The sequence below is a fragment of the Tenebrio molitor genome, chromosome 3 (genome assembly GCF_963966145.1).
Source record: "Tenebrio molitor chromosome 3, icTenMoli1.1, whole genome shotgun sequence".
Classification (NCBI taxonomy): domain Eukaryota; kingdom Metazoa; phylum Arthropoda; class Insecta; order Coleoptera; family Tenebrionidae; genus Tenebrio; species Tenebrio molitor.
The window spans coordinates 13,960,085-13,980,648 of NC_091048.1; the positions used below are offsets into that span (position 1 = coordinate 13,960,085).

The following is a 20,564-nucleotide window of genomic DNA, read 5'->3' on the forward strand; positions in this document are numbered from 1 at the left end:
TGATATTTAATTCTTTTATTTTTATAATAAACTAGCCAAAAATGAATAGGGAATGCCACAATTTTTCTTGGAAAGCAAAATAATTGCCCCAATCCTCCCACGTATTCTTAAACACTAGATAAATTTAAAATCTTACAGGTACTTGAAACATTACATTTAATGTGTATATATTTATATTTTTAACACGTTTCATTACAAATTTTAAACTGTATTTATAAAAAATTCAAAAATGGAAAAATTCCCTATTCATTTTTGCCTAGTTTACTTAAGGATAATACTTAATTTATAAGTGCTTATTCACAATGGACATAAGACATAAGAAATACATAAGAGATACCTAAGAATAATTTGTAAATTTGGGCAATTGGAAAAATAATATACAGGGTCTCCCAGAACTGGCGGACCAAAATAACACGGTGAAATCATTATCTTCTGGCAATAATAGGAAAAATATAAAAAAAAAAAACATCCTCATTGGATTTTAAAATAAGAACGTTTTTAATTGACCAATCGCGTGTAGATATAAAATTACCTTAAAAAATTATATTGGTAACTATCGAAACAAATTTGATTGTTGCAAAGACATTATAATTGAATATTATGTCATAATAAATTATTTCTGACAATTCTGACAAGTCATTAAAAACGCGTAATGTTTACCGCTTCATAATATTTTGATATGCTTGTCTTACGAGTATATGGACAGTGTGATGAGAGTGCCACAGTTGCTCCTCAGGAGTACGCAGTTCGTTTTCCCAATAGGGAACATCCTAGCAGAAATACTATAACCTGAAAAATACTATAACCTAAAAACGTCCGTCATTGCACAAACAATGCGGATACCCAAAAATGCATATGCATCATTTGAAATGTATCCATAGTTACAAATAAAGCAGGAAAACTAATTAATAGGTAACTTAATATCAACAACAGGATTGGTCAGTTTAAATTGCTTCTTTCCTAATCACTATATACTCGTAAGATAGATTTTTTTGAACATTTTTCCTATTATTCCCAAAAGATGATGAATTCACCGTATTATTTTGGTCCGCCAGTTCTGGGAGACCCTGTATGTGTCCATATAACTCGAATATGATTCTTCATGCCTTTTTGTACACAACAATAATGTTCACTGAGGTCACTTCTCATAAGTTACGTAAAAATTAATAGTATATCCACGGCATGTATCATTCATGAATTTGTTATGCCTTATGTCAAGCTTATGTCCATTGTGAATAAGCACTTTCAGTACAACTTAGGACCTGGTAGTTAAAGACTCTAAAGGCTAAAGTGTATTATAATTTATAAATGATTCAGTAATGTAACTGGAATAATTTTTTTCTATTTTACCTTGTATTTTTTATATATTACATTATAGCTGGGGTTATATAGGCATATTCCGAACGTATGTCAGTTGGGCCAAAAAGTACGACGCAGGTAAACGGGAGGGCAGGGGGAGGATTAAGTTGACCGTGCATTTGGGCCAGAGAGATAATGCTCTTAAATTTGACCACATCTGATAGTCTAAGATCCTACTGCATGATTTCTACGTTCATCTGTTTTTTAGTCAAAACAAAATTTTTATAGATAGTTATGAATAGAGAAATATGTTTCTGCAGGGTTGCCTATCAAAATATGGCCGCAAGTATTTTTTAATTAAAATTAAATTAAATAATTTTTTCCCAAACAGTTTCGTTCACTTGTCTTTTACATAAATTATAAGTCATTTCAAAGAGAGATGTGTAAAGAAATTGAAAAGTTTGGGTTGCCATTTCTCACTTGGCCACAACCGGGTGTAAACATGTACCTCTCTGTTTAATTTATACCTTCATAAGGTATCCTCATAAATTATATATCAAATTAAAGCTATTTTTTTCTCTGCACGATGGAATACGGTTGCTTATGGAAAAATGGCCGCAAATATGGGTAACTGTTAAAGATAGATAAGAGCGAAAGAGAGTTAGCGCACGACACCCTGCATTTTTCTTATGTTGTATCTTTGATTTTAAATATTTATTCCTATAGCAATACAGCAACACTTCTAATAAAGTATTTTGTTTTGTGTTGTCGAGAACATAAACATACGAAGAGAAGATTACAAATAATGCTATAATCCTACCCCTAACTAATGATCCGCCCAACTGAACGATAAATTAATCCCTGTACCTGGCGCCTGGCCCAACTGACCAACGCCGCATATCCCACCTCCACCCGGCGGCACGGCAATTTTGCCGGAGTACATACACTATTACGGATAATACCATTGCCATCTAGAACACAAAGCCTTAAGGCAGCAATTGTTTTTGATCGTGACGTCACAGTAAAGGCTTCATCGAAAAACGCATTAAACCTCCAGAATTTAATAAAAACAGTAAAATTTTTGGTTAGCACTCTTTTTTTTAGTAGAACGATGTGTTTAGACTTTACAATTACTGCCTCGTGGAGTAAAATGCCATTAATGACGCGAAAATTGTCATTTGCAAGTGAGGTTAAGTTTGTGTATTTATTGTTTTTGCGTAATTTTTACTTTGTGAATCATTTAAATAACACCAAATCACAACAAATGCTTCATACATCTTAATTATATGTGTAGCAAATATAGTTTCAACTAAATTGCCCTTACAACGACTTGTAATCACGAAAATGTTGATAGGGTATAAAAATACTTCCCAGGTTTCAACGTCTCTTGCGACGTTCGATCAACAGTAAATACCCTGGTATCAACTGAAACTATTATATATACTTGCCACCAAGCTTTTGCTTATCTCACAATTTTCCATAAGAATGATTAAAACACCGTATTTGATACTTTCTGAAAATGCAAACAAATGTCAAATTTTGACGTTTGGCCTTCCTCGTGACGTCACACGCTGTCTGGCTTAAGGCCTGGAGTTCTAGATGGCAATGATAATACTATCAAGTAATAGTGCAGTGCTTATCAACATAATTACCGGCGTCTCGCCTCCACATTTTGACTTTTTTGTGTTTTATGTTCTGTGTCAATGTTAAGGAATTTCCTCACGATGTGACATGAGTATAATAATATACCTTTTTGAATTTCAACCACCAATGTGTTCTCTAAGTCCAAAATTTTTCAATTTTTAAAAAGAGATTGCGGTACTATTCCTGTTGCTGAAATTATAAATGGTAAAATCGAAATTTTTTCTAAACACCAAAGATTTCTCATAGCAACGGAGAGTTCTAAATATTTATTAATTTTTGTATTATATGTCTGTGTTATATTGTGTGAATTTGGAACAGCTATATCTAAAAGATATGCTTGCTTTTGTTGTTTATTTAAAATAATAATGTCTGGTCTGTTATACTGAATGTGAATGTCAGTTAAAACTGTGCGATCAAAATATAATTTGTAATTGTCATTTTCTAAACAACTTTCTGGTTTATAAATGTAATGTGGTTGTGTATCCTTTAATAAATTGAATTTAACTGCTAAATTCATGTGTATAATTTTTAGAGCTGGGCCGATACCGGAATTTCAGATACCGATACCGATACTCCGATACTAGCTTTCAGATACCGATACTTCAGATAAATGCATCTGAAATTTTATTTCACCTTGTTTTTACATCACAATGTAAATATCATGTAAAAACCATTATCCTTGAACTAGATTGAGTGGTAAATGAAACAGAAAAATGGATTATGGATAAATAAATTAATATATTTAATTTTATTTTATTAGACAAATGAAGAATGAAGATTAAAACAAAAACACATTTCTAAATTATGGGTGTAGGAATATTAAAGGTAGGCACAATAATGAAAAATAAAATAAATTAGTTAAATTTAAATCAGCATAACGCAAAGGATAATTCTCCTTCAATATTTTGCGAAAAATTTAAAATCCTTTGCCTATTTTTCCAAGATCATCCAATTCTTTTTAAGGAAAATCAATTGTTTCACATGTTCTGCAGTCAAACTCGTCCTCTTACTCGTTACAATACAGCCGGTTTCCGAAAATATTTGTTCTGAAAATACGGAACCAGCTGGAATAGCTAGGTAATATGCTGCTAGTTTCTTTAAATGAGGGAACCTTATTTCCTTTTTCCAGAATTCCACTGGATCTGACTCCAATGGTTCTGTCCTCTCATGTAAATATACGGAGATTTCATTTTCAATATCGCGATCAATATTTTTATTTTTGCTAGTTGTACCGGTTGAATGTTCGTCTGATTTGTTTTTAGAAAGAAGTAATTTTTTGGTAACAGAAAATAATGTAATTGTGCCCGCTTCCTCGGTTTTATCAAGAGTATCAAACTCTTGATACTGTTGTGGTGATCTTTCATGATCATTAGCATAACGCAAAGGGTAATTCTCCTTCAACAAATCTTTAAGCTCGTCTTTTGTTTCATCTGAAAATAGTTGCGCTTTGTAGCGTGGGTCTAAAGCAGTGGCTAGAATATATGTTTCGTTGTTTTTTATTTCGCCAAACCTCTTAGAGATTTGGGATGAAATTTCCTTCGTTGCCGCTGTAACATCTGAATCAGCATCATCTTCAGTCAAATAATCTTTCATTATGGTTTTTAGTGATTCTATTAAAGCCCATACATCAGACAGACCCGAACTATGTTTGCTAAAACTTTTAGTTGCCTCATAAAAATGCTTTAGAATTTTTAGTACATTTTCTGCTAGTGACCACTCAGCCCTACTCATATTTTTGAAATTAGCAGATGATGAAACCATAGAAATAGCGCTTTTCTGATCCCATAATCTCTCCAACATTATATAAGTGGAGTCCCATCTTGTTGGTTCATCTTGTAGCAAAGTCTTCTGCTTCATTCCTAACGTTTTTTGTGCAGAATGAAGGGATTTCATTGAAGAAACAGAATGTTTAAAGTGTGTTACTATTGCTCTTGCTGAATGCAGCATAATTTTAATAGACCCAAAATTATTAAGGCATCCAGAATTCACAATCAGTTGCAAGGTGTGTACGGTACAACCTATATTTTCTAAGTGTAACTGTCTCATCGCGGCTTTCATGTTAGCGGCGTTATCGGAAAGTACAATTTTCACCCGTTGTTCTATACCCCATTCTCTGAAAGCTTCTCTTAGATTCTCGGCTATTGAAACCGCATTGTGTGTTGCTCCTTCAAAGCCAATTACATCCAACACGACATGATTTTTTTTAAAAGTATTGTCAATGAAATGTGCGGTTACGCTAATATAGTCGTGATTGCCTTTAGCTGTCCAAATGTCTGTGGTGACGGCAAAACCAAATGCGGTTACAGTATTCAGATGTTCCCGAAGTTTTTCTTTAGCTCGTCGATACAATTTGGGTACAACCTTATCGGAAAAATATTTGCGATTTGGTATTTGGTACTTAGGACATAATTTGTTAATTAAATGTTTAAAGCCATCGGATTCGACAAAGTTGAAGGGAAGTGATTCTGTACAAATCATCCTAGTAATGGCATTATGGATAGCTTGTGCCTTTGGATTATTAATGTCAAATTTTTTTGTTCTGTTTAGGAATGTTTGCAAAGTAGGTTGCATGACAGTTGTATCCCTGCTCTCAGTAGTGAGAGTAACAGAACTTGTACTAGCAACAGACGGCAACGATAATAAAGACATATTATCATCATGATCTGATTCTGAATCAAAACAAAAGGCAAAATAAAAAAATATAACATCTCACTATCAATAAAAATTGTTACCTTCAGGCACAAACAAATTGGTAGTTGGGCCATCTTCCATTTGGGCGTCGTCAGCATCGTGTGGGTTTACTTCTTCTAGTTCTGCATTGTGAGCATCAAATTTAGAATGTAAAGTTTGAGATTGAGAAGTTTGGGCACTATTTAAGGTTTTTTTGATAGCTAAAATAAATAATAACTAATAATAACTGCCAGGTCAGGTAAAATCAACTTAATCATTCAAATTAATAATGTTTAATAGGCTATCCTACCTGCTGATGTTTCTGTGTTATATTTGGAGCATCGCTTTAAATGTTTCGTCAAATTGGAAGTATTAAAATTACGACTGTTATTACCTCCTCTCGAATACTGATTTCCACAATAGTTGCACTTTACTGTGTTACTCTTGTTCTTGTCGATTGTTTTTGTAAAGTGCTTCCACACGTGCGACATTTTCAAACTTGTAATACTAATAAGTAATAAGTAATAAAGTATAAAGACTAATTAGCACCTAGACCCAAGTCACAACTTACAAAATTAAGATCAACCAGCATGCATCCAGATTCCAAACACCACTGAAAACGCCACTGTAAGTGTAACACGTCAACAAGTTATTGTCTAGCCAGTTTTCTTGGAAAACCAGCGTGGGCGCTTTCCGGCTTGCCGCTTGCTCAATTAAATTCAGATATTTTTCAGATAAAAGTATCTGAAAGTTTTTTGGTATCGGCACGTATCTGAAGGCCTGCAGTATCGGCCGATAACCGATACTGAGTATCGGTATCGGCCCAGCTCTAATAATTTTTGCGAATATATCATGACGTTTTTTATATTCGCTTTGAGCCAAAACGGTGCAAGAAGAAATGATGTGTTCAATGGTTTCCCTCCCCTTCAGTTCCGCAAATCTTATATTTATCAATGATCGATTGTAAACCGCATATGTGTTTTTTATAATTTCTTGTATTTATAACACGATCTTGTATTGCAAATATAGAACTCTCAGTCTCAGGATGAATATTTGATTTTTTAAGCCATGCATGAGAAGCTTGAATATTAATTTCTGGCTGTTCTAGCTCTTTAAAATATCTCCCACGTAAAGACTTTTGTTTTATATTTGCTATAGTGTCAGGTATATTTGGCTCAACAATATCTGAAATTATATTATCACTTAAATTTAAAGGTGTGTAACCTTTATCCGCTGAAACCAAAGCATTATTATTATTATTAATTGTCAAGAAGGTTAATATTAGTTTTGACTAGTTTTTGACGGTCTAAAATTAAAACATGATATAATTTCATAAGTTTATTAACTTTATTATTTTACAATCGAATTCTCAAAATAAATGAATCATTGGTTTTCACATCAGTACCTTTGTAGCCAGATACTTTTCATCAGGAGCAATTATGTAGAAATCATACACTTTTCACCCGGGACTGTGGTGTAATTAGATCTGCATACAGTTTGCCGCGATCTGCGTCAATTCTGGAGCCGCACAATGCATTTCGTTTTCAATGGCATCCCACATTTCTACTCCTAGGACATGAAGTATTTCTACTCCGCTCAGAAAAAAGATGCCACTTAATCGTTTCTATGGAGATACACAAAGGCACGATTTTCGACCGCTTGAAAATAAAAAATATTTAGTTTCTTTAGTTTAACCATTAAAAAACTTTTATTTCCTGCTTTTACAATTATCAGTTTCAAAGTATCTTCTTTCTCTTATTTATTATTAATTAGCAGTTCATTTGTTATTGTTTTAAATAAAGTTTATTCTAGAAAATGTGTAATTTTAATTAATTATTTACTGTAACGAATGTATACTGACATTCGTTTTTACGTAGATAGGTAATACCTGATCAGTCAGTCACGACGTTTAATTCGACATTAGACATGGTCGATCTTGTTATTTAATTTAGTTGCGCACGTAAGCGATAACCTCAGTGGTCGAACAGGTGTGCATTATCCTCCCCCACCCTTCTTCATTAATTTGCCCTCATTATCCCTAAATTATGGCGTTTCATGCGATTGCGGAGCATCCAAGTGAGTTCATTAACATGATTTGTGTTATCATTAGCCTTTAACAATCTTTTTTTCTCCACGAGAGCCTTTCCACTGCAGAAAAGGGTTCCGGTAACAGCTTTAAAATAGTGAGATTCAAAGTGTTTGGGAAAGTATTTATCGGAAAAGGATGTGCGAATCAGACTGTGGCCTGTGGAGATTTGAAGTGAATGGCTGCAAATCCTAAGGGCGAGGATCACGTCCTACCGAGGATCAGCATATAGAGCGAGCATACACACACACACACACTCACACAGACACATCCTCTAACTGCAATGCCCCAGGAGTTGTGACCGCAAGCTGAGTGAACGCCGTAAGAGGCTATGCCACCGTCACCGCATCCTGATTCACGCTCTCAGACCCATTAAACATTCACACTGCAGGCAAGGATTGCTTATTACCGCCCTCGTCGTCCTACCATCGAAGGGGGTAGGGGGAGTATAAATTAATTGGAGACATGACGGAAATGGCTGTTTTTTTCAGATGCAGGTTAATTATGACGATTACCTTTCGCGCGGATAAAGGATTGAGCTCGGCAACATGAGCAGTTGAATGGAAGAGGTGAACAAGCTCCACTGGATAATAATTGGGGCGCGGTTGGTTACACCGTCGTTGATCCGAGAGAAAATAACGACGGAGGACCAGGACCACTACACCAGGTGTGCTTCATTCTATTTCTCTGCCTTTGAATACTCGGAGGACTAACGCCGCTGACGTGGATGCGACTACAAAAAGTCACCAACTCCATTGACAGATTCACGCTCCTCTAAACCGGATAATTTGGAAGATGTGCATATAATGATGTGCGGGTGTGGTTGCGAAGTTTCATCGGCAACGATGTGGATTTTCGTTTACGAGTATTTATTGTACGCTGTCAACAATTTCTACGGGAAAAATTTGTTAATTAAATTGTAAATGCAGTAATCATTATGGTGTATTTAAAACATCTATACCTACATAGGTGGTTATGAAATTTTTGTGATACCAAGTGACTATTAAAGATTGTGACGTTTTTTCATGTGTTAGCAATTTAAATTTTGGTCGTTCTGATGACAACTCCTTGTTTTACAATAGACATATGCGATTAGAAGAAAAATGTGAAAGACGTGAATTCATTGAATTGATTGATATAAAAGTGAGCGATTATCGAGTTCTTCTATTTAAATTATTAAAATCGTTCGTCAGCATTTCAGGTTGTACATCTGGCATCTTCAATTGCTTGTTGAAGTTCTTGCAAATTGTTAATCCGATTTCTAAATACCACGTTTTCTTTAAATGAGAGAACATAAAGAAATCGAGAGGAGTCAATTCAGGTGATCAATTTGGTCATAATCCTACACATCAATCGGCCCGCAAGAACTCTTTTAAATGATTGTTGTTCATGCCGTGTAAGCAACAGCTGAATCTTGTTAGAAATAGCCGTTAGTTAGTTCTACATCATCCGGTTGATTTTTAAATGGTTTAAGAGGAACGGTACCTTAATAACATTGTGGGAATTATATGTTGAACAAGTTCTACAATTTTGGGAGTTAACCAAACCAGAATGGTGAAAACAAGCCCCATCAGAGAAAAGTAATGTCTTGCATATATTATTATTGCAAACTTTTATTAGTGGAAAAAATCAAAAGGTAGATGTTGTTAAGCTAAGGAATATTTATAGGGGTGTACATGTGAATTTTTCTTTAGGGTTTTTCTTGGGAATTCATAGGAAAGTCTTACAATGATGGAAATTAATTTTAAAGAGAACCGATTTGTTGAGAACAACTCACGGAAATGTATGAATTTCTTTAAAGAGTTTGGTTAACTACCGTAGCATATGCAATAAACTTGCCTACAGCTGTACTGCTAATATTTAAAAGCGTTCAACTATTTACCTACTATTCAACAAAACAAGATTCTGATGATATACCTGTATCCTATAGGTCAATCTTCGTCAATAAATCTGCTTCTGAAATAGGCCATTGTAATAAACATGTTGTGCTCAAGAATGAAAACCATTTTTAGAAATGTTTATTATTTTAGCAAATTAATTAAGAATAAATGTCGAAATGATTACTTTGCGCGTCAATATCTTGATTAAACTTCTGCTTTCTCAAAGTAATATTGCAAAAGTATTACCAATGTATCAAGCACAGTCACAACCTTTTATACAAAAGAAGTTTGTTCTTTGACTCCAGACCAAATTCACACTGTGATAAGCTATAATTTCAAGGGAGGATTTTCATTAGATTTGTACCTTCACAAATTAAAATTATTTAAAACAAACAACTAGTTTTCAGCAATATAAAAAATTTGGAAAAAAAATTTTGATCTTCTGAAAAGGGTCATTGTAGACAATATAACTTTTATAAAAACAAGTGGTAAAATAAATAGCCAAGTTATACACTCTCCCAGAAATGTCTCCCCAAAGAAAAAAGGGAATATTTAGGTAAATGTGATAATCTGAATTGTAAAGAAAAAAAAACCTAACTCAAGTGATAATCGAGAAGAGACATCCTAAACTTGACCAACCAGAGTTGAGCACCATCAAGGTGCATAATAGCAATTTTGCGTTGCCGGGGTTTCGAAGTCAACATTCCAAGTAAACTTTTCTCTGATTGTTGGGAGATTAATAATTATTTTTGCTGTCTAGCAACCTGTCCGATTTTTTAGTAACATGTACCTGACGACGAACTTCCGGGATTGGTGAAATTGAAAACTTTATAACCCGGTGATGTGAGCTACAGGAAAATTTATTTTTGTAATATCTAGTTGTTAAAGGTGGCTTTCCGGACTGTTTGTCACCATGTAAACAACCTCATAACGGCCGGAGTCCGTTAAGGGTGTCCGTTATGAGCGGGAGCGGCCGTTATGAATGACTAAATAACTATAGCAACGTAGATCTAAACTTAATTTTTCAACTTTTTTACAATTGGAAACAATAATTAATGTTTAATGTTATGGGACACACCTTGAATTAATCGAAATCCGTATGCCACTAGCAGATGTAGACGAGATCGAAGATGATGCTTCACAATTTTAACACCAACACAAGCGCGATTTTGCAGGGAATAACAATGACCTCACTTGCTCTCCGGACATCGGGAATATCTATTTATTTTCAACGGAAAGTTAAGTGTTGAACAAATCTGACAAACAGCAGCAAATGTAGACAAGATCGAAGATGATGCCTCACAATTTTAAGACTAACACAAGCGCGATTTTGCAGGCAATAACGATACCTCACTTCCGGACATCGGGCATATCTTTATTGCGATTTCTTATTGATTTCATTCATTTATTTTTAACGGAAAGTTAAACGTTGAACAAATCTGACAAACAACATTGAAACAATTTTTTTTTTCACAAACAACGGTTGACATGACGACGTCCTCCGCACACTTATTAATCATTCGGTTTTTTCGATGGCGTTGAAAAAAATGTACAATGTATTTCAAAAAGATAATTGTAAACGAATCGTAGAGATATTACAAAAACTATTGTACAATACACGTCCGTTAGGGCCTTTACAGCCTCGCCAGTATTATTCGACTCGCTCTGCGAGCTCGTCTCACAAAATGTCTGGCTCGGCAGTAAAGGCTATCCTAACGGACTTCTACTGTAAAATACTATTTACTCATCTTGGAGTCTCTGTTACTGTCGGCACATGCCTGTTTCTACGGAGAGGCAGTTCTGGGACAGGTTGTGCCGTGTGATCAACAATTATTTAGAAAGAAGCCTTTGTGATTTTGACTGTATGTCCAAATCTACTGCGGTTCAGACGTTCAGATGCTCTGTATTTTTATTTGCATATATCTGTTTCAATTTAAATTTGGAAATTTTTGTCGAAAAGATTAATATTACTGCAGTAAAAAGTTAGCGCATCGTTATTGCTTTTTGAGCTGGAAAGTGGTAAGGACACTGAAGTACTACACTACACAGTACAAGTATTGCATCATCCTGTGGTGCTGATGTTGCTCTGTGTGATATTGATCTGTTTTCTGTCATTAAAAATGAATACAAAAGGTAACGGTAACATAGTATTTTATTTAATGTAGAAGAATCAATATAATCTCCAGGCATTAGCCCAAAATCTGGAATAGCTGTGACAAGAATAGACCTTTGTTTTCGTTATAAACATATTTACCTATCGCAACATTTTTCTGTATTATAAAGGGATTATTGGCACTTGCCTCTCACTGTATGTATTTTGAACTGTATCCATAGTTTTAAGGTGCTCGGATGCTCCGATCTATATGGCACTGGACTTTTTTTTTTTCATTCCAACTCCCCCAGTCGTCTGTATTTTGATATTTTTTTAACACGTTTTCCATTTGCGTAAGGTTTTATTATCTGATAACGGGCAGAAGGACCACATAAACGCGACTCCTAAAATGGACGTGTTCTGACACTTTCATTGCACAGAGTGATTATAAAATGTTAACAACTTAAGACAATACAGGGTGGTCCCGATATAACCTGCCAAAAAAATTCTGGGTCATTAGAAGGATCTAACATGGCCAAAAAACCCCATTTTGTTAGGTCCAAAATAATGAGGATAAATTAACCCCTATCCACACCCATTCGACGCTGTTGACCACAAAAATACGTACCTACTCAGGAATTAATTGTTGGTGTTTGTAAGTATGACAGTATCTAAGCAACATAGGTACCTGAATCGTTTATGACAAATCTCAAATCTGACAAACTAAATCAAATTAATGACATTCATTGAAAACGCTGTACCTACACTGTGTGCGTTAATTCACCAGCTTATTTAGGTACAAAAGCTGATTTTGTAGACTGAGATGAATGAGTAATAAATAAAGTGGTGTTCCTCAATGTGTAAATAAATGTAGAGGTAGTGTGTGCAAAATTGTGGAAGAACTGTGTAACAAGAGTATCGTCGTGGTTAAATAGCCAAAATAATGTATTGAATAAATTTATTTACACTTTACATATTCGTACTTTCAACTCTAACTGAGAATATCTACTAACTAATGAAAGGTAAACTAGACTAGAACAATTATTTTATAATAAATGTTCTGTGTGCCTTCCGTTGGCATTTAAGCACATTTGAATACGCTGGTACCAATTTTAATAAACAGAATTCAGCATTTCTGGATTTTTACGAATCTGGTTCGCGGCGTCTGTTACGCGTTTCTGGAGTTGGCCTCCTGTATTTATTTCAACTTCGTATACCAAATCTTTCGTGTGGTCCCAAAAATTAAAATCCAGCGGGGTTAAATGGAGGATCGGGGACGCCATCGTATTGGAATCAGTCAGAACCAACCTCACATAAATGCGGATGTAGCTCCACAAAAGTACAACGGGACGGAAGGACTCCTTCAGGAAAACGCTCGCCGTATGGTCGCCTTGCCGGTCTTGAATTACCACGTGTTTCGCCATAGAGTAAATGCAAATCGGCGTATTCTTGTTTTGTGAATTTCATAACCTTTTGAAGGATTCGAAAATTTAAAATTAAACTTGACAAATGTCATAGGTGTTGCAGGTACCGTTGCTAAAGAAATTGCAGCCAAGTAACCAGAATTACCTTTTTAAAACCGATTAACTCATTAGCGTACAGCAAATTTTGACCAAATTTTCAATTATTTTTACCTCGAAAACGAAAAGACTTTTATTAGAAACTTTTTTGTGTATGAGTTCTACTCATCGTCACCTATTACTGGATTTCTTTTGGCAGGTTATATCGGGACCACCCTGTATATCACAATTTTAATTGTTCACAATAGCTTGGCACTAAATTGTAGGTGATTCTTGTCTTCTAAATCGTGAAGGTGTCGCCTTTTCAAGTAAAGGCTCGGTGTTGAGAATGATTAATTTTTGCAACTTTCTGACCCGAGCATTAAACTAGTAAATAAATAGCTTACATTAGGCTATTTAACGAAATTAATTGGAAATTACTGTTAAAAAATGTAAAGGATTCGCTGGATAAGTAGTTCTAACGGCTGTACTGAGAAATGAAAATATGTATATACTCGTAATATAGGTATAATGCCACATTAACATAAAAGTTATTAAAAGTTTAATTGTTATTTAACATAGAATTTTGCTTCGTCGAATAGCATCTATGGGAGGGAAATTTTCAGAATTTGAGAGCGGCGGCTTAAATCTGGGTTTTGGGAACGGTCGCAGACGTGCAGTTGCGCGTGTTCGTTCACACATCACTTCAAGGAGGATCAGCCGCTAATCCCTTAACAAGGGCAAAAACAATCGAAACGCCAACTCATCCTTCACCCCCCTCTTCTATTAAATCTCCAGTATAGAGGAGTTTGCCTTGTATGAAATCGTGACCACATAACTGACCAGTAATCCTTGATGTGTTCGTCATCGAGGCGACAGCGTTTCGTTTTTCCCTTCTCAAGTAAAAATTCTCGTCGCTTGGGGATGAGCAACTATTAATATTATTTGGGCGACACTTTACAGGACATTAATGAAGTCCCTTGTGTAATATTGTCGCCACGTCATATTTCAGGACGAGCCCGACGGGACCGCGTGTCACTCGATAAATTGGCTACGACTCCCGCAGATTGTAGTTATTTGATAGCGCGCGACGGTATCCGATATTAGAGATGGTAAGTGCTCGCCAAATCATGTAATCAGAGGGGATTTTAGGATTAATTAAGCGGATACCTTATAGCCAATTTTCATACACACTTCTCCAAACTCGTGGCCAATTACATCCGTTTTTAACGAAATACTAAGTGTTCTGATTTTTATGAGCAACAGAGTGTCAACATCAAAAAATTTCCTATTCTCCGTTACGTCTAATTATATTTTTACATGAAAATTTATTAAAAATCAACAATTTTTCTAACAACCCTATAATGTTTAGTGAGAATTTTAGAAATTATTTCTAACAATCTGGACTTCAGAACTCAAAATATAAATTCCATGGAACTTCATATGTTTCGTTATCAGGAGCAGTGGAATTAGTTTTTACGAAAGGTAGCCAATTTTCGATATGTTTGGAAAAGTAAACTGCATAATTTCAAAATTGGAACTACATATTTAATTTATACTTATAGTTTTCAACAAGCTACTGTATACTGAACTAGCACTACATTTGAAAAAATATTTTGAAAACATACGTATGAATAATCTTTGATAAAAGTCCTAAAGGAAAAGAAAAAGATGAGAGTATTTAATACGAAATTAATAATAGACTTAAATAGAAATTGGGAATTTGATCTTTTGAAGAAAGAAAGAAGTAACAAATTAATTATGTGTAAAAGAAGATTGTGGTTCTTGTATTTTCCCAGTAATTTGGAAATTGGATGTAGCACAAGTATTTTTCTCTCATCTATTAGCTACATAGGATAACGTAAAGGATCAGAAATAACCTTATTAACCAATTTGTGTTAATTCTGTTTCCTATATTAATGTTTCACAGGTATAATTAACCATGAACAAATTAACAATTAGACACTTAAATTCAAAACTGTTTTAGATGTAGAAGAAATTCCTCTAGATGTTACCTTCGGATCTAGACTTTCAATTCGACCGCAGTTATAGTTTTTTTTTTGACAAATTGAGCTTCTTCGTGCTTTTAGCGGTCAGCATATAACCGGGACGCCACTGACGTTGTCCACTTATGTGAAGTCACCATGTGCGTTAAAACCCTAGGTCCCGCACAATAAGCCCTGCCGATTAAACCGATCCAGAATTAAATAACAAAGGATTCGTTCAGACAGTTGACAAGTTTAAATTGGTTTTCACTGATCGCCATTTAAATGTAAATCACCAAGTTGCAGTCAAAATATTAAGCAATTATGCAAATACAGACGAAGGAGAAATTATAAGTTCAACAGGCGATTTCACCAAAAGATCGAACCTTTGATTAATTGGAAATTTTCATCGGTACGGCCTCAGGGTTTAAGGACAGGTGAGCAATATGAGATTCTGCAACCGAGCCGATGTTATTAACGCCATCTCTGAAACTTAATTTATTGAGAAATCCAACACCGAATCATTTCGTGATCTAATTTGATATCCTATAACTTAAAGCAATTTTAGTATATATTACCTAATGGCCTTCATGGGAGTATCAACAAGCTTTGGTTTAGTCGTACCTCCATCGAATGAAGAAAAGAAAATAATGTTAGTACATATTTCCTAATTAAGCTTAATGCACATCTGATCGACTTTCAAAGACAACATCCCTGGCCAGACTGATCGTCGATTAAACCCAAGAGAAGATGACTCAATAATCTATAAATCTTTTTGCACTGTTTTCTTCCGTCCTGATTTTCCGGAGGCATAGGTGTGCGAAGTGATCGCCTTCAAATATTTAGGCTGTTTATATGTAGAGTTTATTCGGAATCGAAGCCGTATAGGCTGGAATGAATCTGGCCTCTTGTATAATTCAATTTCATGGTTGGATCCCTCCGTTCGTTCATTCTCTGTCGTACGATCGGTTTTGTGTATGTGTGTGCGCGCGTATATGTGTTGCCCTCCCTCGATGGTGTTGGACGACGCGCGACTCGCTAATAACCCACGGATTTAACTTTAATGCTCTTATATTAAATAATCTACCGGAAAATTGTCAAAAATACATATACGACCGTCAGGGCTCACATCGTGTCTTTCAAGGGGAGTATCACTCCTAAAAATTCTCACCAAAAAATTCACTTTTGTACGTTGTAATCAATGGAAATATTTCTTACAAAAAAAAAGTTATAAGTAAAAAATCCAGGAAACATAACGAGATTTAGGTCAGGCGTCTCTATATTTCTTTTATTGTAGGTGTTTAATCAACTTTTTGATAATATGTATTTAGATAGTAAATAACATGTTAAACTTATTACATACATAGAACAATTTAGAATTAAGTAGGCAGATGTGAATAACAGTTTTTTTTAAATGAATTATATGCAAGTATGTAACAGTATAGAATTTTTCAGTTTTTCTGCAATTTACTTAATTTACTACATAATTTCGTATGACACAAACATTTTTTTTTGGTGCTGTTGTAAAGGTTATCGAAGCATTTGTATAGTTTGTCCAGCGAGAGATTGATTGACATAAAAGTCATTAAATTGTACATAGACAAAGTAGTACCTGGCGCACGTAAAATTTGAAATACATATATCCTTCAAGCAGTAACATTTTTGCCCCAAAATTATGCTTTAATTAATGTATTCTAGTGCATTTTGTAGTGTTGGGTTACAACTCTACAATTTAAAATCTCACAATCTCTTGTTGGAGGAAGTATATCTAGGTATATATTATTTATAAAAATTGATGAACAAACTGAAAAAGTATAAAATGAGATAAAATACATTCCATTGCAAAGTCATGTCAGTTCGGAAAAGTGAAGAATTCAAATAAATTTGATTTTTATGAGATTATTTTGTTAAGATTTGTTAAAAAATGTGATTTTTATTATATTATGGTGCGCACTAAAAGTTTGAAATAAGGGAAATATTTTTTCTGGTTGACCACTAAGTTTTTCGAAAAAAGCTAGGACGATATTGAAATATCCAAATTCACTGCCACCCTCTTACATTGCTTTTAAAAATCGGTAGGAACTATCAGTTTAAAAGTCGTACGTAGTACATGAAATGGGAATAAATTAAAATTTAATAATCTATCTTAACAAGGATAATCTGCTAAAAAATTGGGAGTCACAGTTAAAAAATCCCTTAATTTAAACTTTTGGTGCTCTCTGAATATATTAATCTTGAAATAGTTATCCGAAGATAATCTTTTCAAATTTCAAATAGTTAAAATAGTTAATAATCTAAAGCAAGATTTTTAGGACTTTTATAGGCTTCTGTGTATGTACCTACTTATGTTTTGTAATTTTTAATAATAACACATTGATAGATTTGTTTATTTTTGTACTTGGTATAGACTATAGAACCAACGGTAAAAATGACGGCTAGTGTTAATTGTGGTGTCGGTGCGGAGCTTTTAAAGACGGCCCTGGTGGCGGGTTGTTTAATTTTCTAAGCCATAAACTGTAGTGCCATTTAAAATTCTGCAATTATAATATAAATAGATGTCATTACCACACTAATAACGAAACACAATCGTTTAGTGTCGGTGCGAGCCCCGAGGGTGTCGTGTATGTAATTTATTAATGGGTGGTATTAGACCCAACATGCATGCGTTCATGCGCGTCGTTTATTTCCATCCGCATTGTGCGGAGTCAGTAACAAAAGAAACCAACGGGGGCCTTATTACCAGTTCTGTATGTCGAATCGCGGCTATCCATCGTTTGTATTTCCTCGATACGATTCGATTAGGGAGGATTAGCTTTTTATTGTGCGCCGCAACGAGGCAAGTGTCCTATTATGAAGTCGATCTCTCCCGAATCTCCACAAGGACAATCAGTATTCCTTTTGAGAAGTGTTTTTGCTATAAGGTGCAAGATGTACCTAACATGTGAATGTAAATGGGAATTTGGTCTCGAAACGTAACTTACAATATGGACAAAACTGAAATGTCTTTCGTCATCGATGGAATAACTAGTTTTTGTTAAAAACAAATAGACAGTTAATGGAAATATCTCAGGAAGGTCAATTTATTTGGATGGATGGAAAAGCAACTTTCTACAGTGCATTAGACTGCCATGGAACATTGTTTTTTCTTGCCCAAACCAAAAGGGATAACAAGAATACTTTCTTCAAAGAGATGAAGACACTTTAAAGGAGAATAGATCAAAGATCTGAAGGAAAAAATGAGAGGATCAAAAAGAAATCTGTTGATTCCAAACCCACCCGCATATTTGGAGTTTCGTGACTTGAGGAATAGAGAAAGAAATAGTACAGAGTTTTATGTGTTAGGTATTATTAAGTACCGTGAGATCATTTAAATTTATAATTAAAGTAGGCTATGACTTTTAAATTAGATTGGCAACACTGTTGACGTTTAGGATTCTCATGTTCAATCGTTTTAATTTAAAAGAAATGAAGCGCTAGAAAATAATACAGTTTTATTGACAATCATAGAAAATGTTCAAAGTGTTCTCCCCCGGCTTGGATACAACTGTTAACTCGTCGTTTCATATTTTGTATTGAATTTTGAGAGGCGTCACTTTGACAATTCAAATCAAGTTGTCAAGAGTCTTGCGAATCTAATTTAAAAGTCATAGCCTACTTTAATCATTATAAATTTAAATGATCTCACGGTAGAAAAACTTAAAATTCTTATTACAGAAATTATACGGGAATCTGTTGACATGTTTTCTGTGTAAATTAAAGTTTGATATGAAAAATTATTATTAGATACTCGTAAATCACTAGTGATAGTATGTAATTATTCAACGTTTTATCACTGAATAACAACAAAGAATAATTTTTATTTTCATTGTTGGGAAAAGTGCTTTGTAAAAAGTTTTTAATAAAAATACACAATTCTCAACCGTTAAACAAAATTTTATTTTTGTAATTTTAATTTATAAGTGGAAACTTGAAAAACCATCTGACTTGGAGAAAAATTTGTTTATATTATTAAATAAGTTATGAAAATGAATAATTAATCGTTTATGTTTATTAGATTGAATTCAGTTTAGTTGATCTTAATTTCATATCAATGCTGTTTATTTAAGTGGTGCGATTGAGTTAAATATAAAAGTAAATACATATAGGTAAGATTTATAATGTAGAATTAAAAAGCAAAACATTATTTCTGGAAATGCTTTTCGTGTGTTTGATTAAACTTCCAAAAACTGAATGTTATTTTCAGATTTAAGTACATTTAAGTACAAAATAGAAAAATATATGTTAATAATACATATATTTTTCTATTTTGCGTTTGTAACAGAGCTGTTACGATAGCAAAAACAGTATCGTAAAAGCTGAAAGCTGTTCTGTAATGGCGATAGTACAATTTAGGGTTATCAGGCCAGAATCCTCTAAACTAAAGTCTATGGCTTTTTGGCAGCGCCAGCCAATACGCGCGAATATCCCAAAGTCGACAAGTATTTCAATTGTTCAATTGGATTCATGAAATAAACACTTCCTTATGAAACTCATTTTTTGATATACAAGGAGTATTTTAGAAGATATAATAAGGATAATTTGCAATTAGAAAAGAGCCATATAAATATTTTAACATCAAAGCCAGAAAAACATCTTTGGAAAAATTGATACTGAGGATTTTTAGAACTGCATTGGTTTATTGTAGAGAACACAACACCAAATAACGTGCATATGTAGATAAGGTGGATTAGTCATTAGTCAAGTTAATCTTGTTAAGAGCATAAGTATGTAAAATTAAAATAAAATTTGTTACACAGTCTGGGACTGGTTTACAAATCTATGAGGGGCATGATGACCAACTCAATAGACCGGGACCAATGGCTTAACGTGACTTCCGAATCACGAGACAGAATATAGCCTTTTTTTTTTAATTTCTCCCTGGGTCGGTATCGAACCCGCGACCCTCCCGTCCCTGTGCCAAAACGGACTCCCTTAGGCTATATTCTGCCTATGTAGATAAGGTGGATTAGTCATTAGTCAAGTTAATCTTGTTAAGAGCATAAGTATGTATATTCTTATGAATTTAGGAGTAATTCATATTCATCGCTTAAATACTAAAAATCTTCACGCCAATATAAACGGATGTTCTTATTTTATGAGTAGGTGCACTTTTACCATCTGATCCCACAAGTGACTATACCCATAGACATACTTCCTATTAAAGTCCCCGTTCAAGGGAATTTTTTTCGTAAATTTAGTGCAGGATTTTAAATAAAAAGAAGAAACTGTTCAAAAAACGGTTATTTATTATTGAGATGTTGCTAAATGATTGTATTAAATTGTTACAAATTGAATGTCTTGTTCAGTTCTTCTCCAGTTGGTCTACAACAAAGACAATCAGTACCCACTTAAGGAGGCGTCTCTGCTATA

The 20,564-nt window shown here is 34.3% G+C and overlaps 1 protein-coding gene across 1 annotated transcript; it reads right to left on the reverse strand.

The window, feature by feature from the left end:
• Positions 1-3,661: 3,661 nt before the first annotated feature.
• On the reverse strand, positions 3,662-6,441 carry LOC138126380 (zinc finger BED domain-containing protein 4-like). Its single transcript, XM_069042158.1, has 4 exons — positions 6,185-6,441; positions 5,924-6,120; positions 5,676-5,834; positions 3,662-5,612 (listed from the first exon to the last, which is right to left on the reverse strand). The coding sequence occupies exons 2-4, from the start codon at positions 6,102-6,104 to the stop codon at positions 3,874-3,876; spliced, it is 2,079 nt and encodes a 692-aa protein (XP_068898259.1). The 5' UTR covers positions 6,105-6,120; positions 6,185-6,441; the 3' UTR covers positions 3,662-3,873.
• Between the last annotated feature and the right edge of the window lie 14,123 nt (positions 6,442-20,564).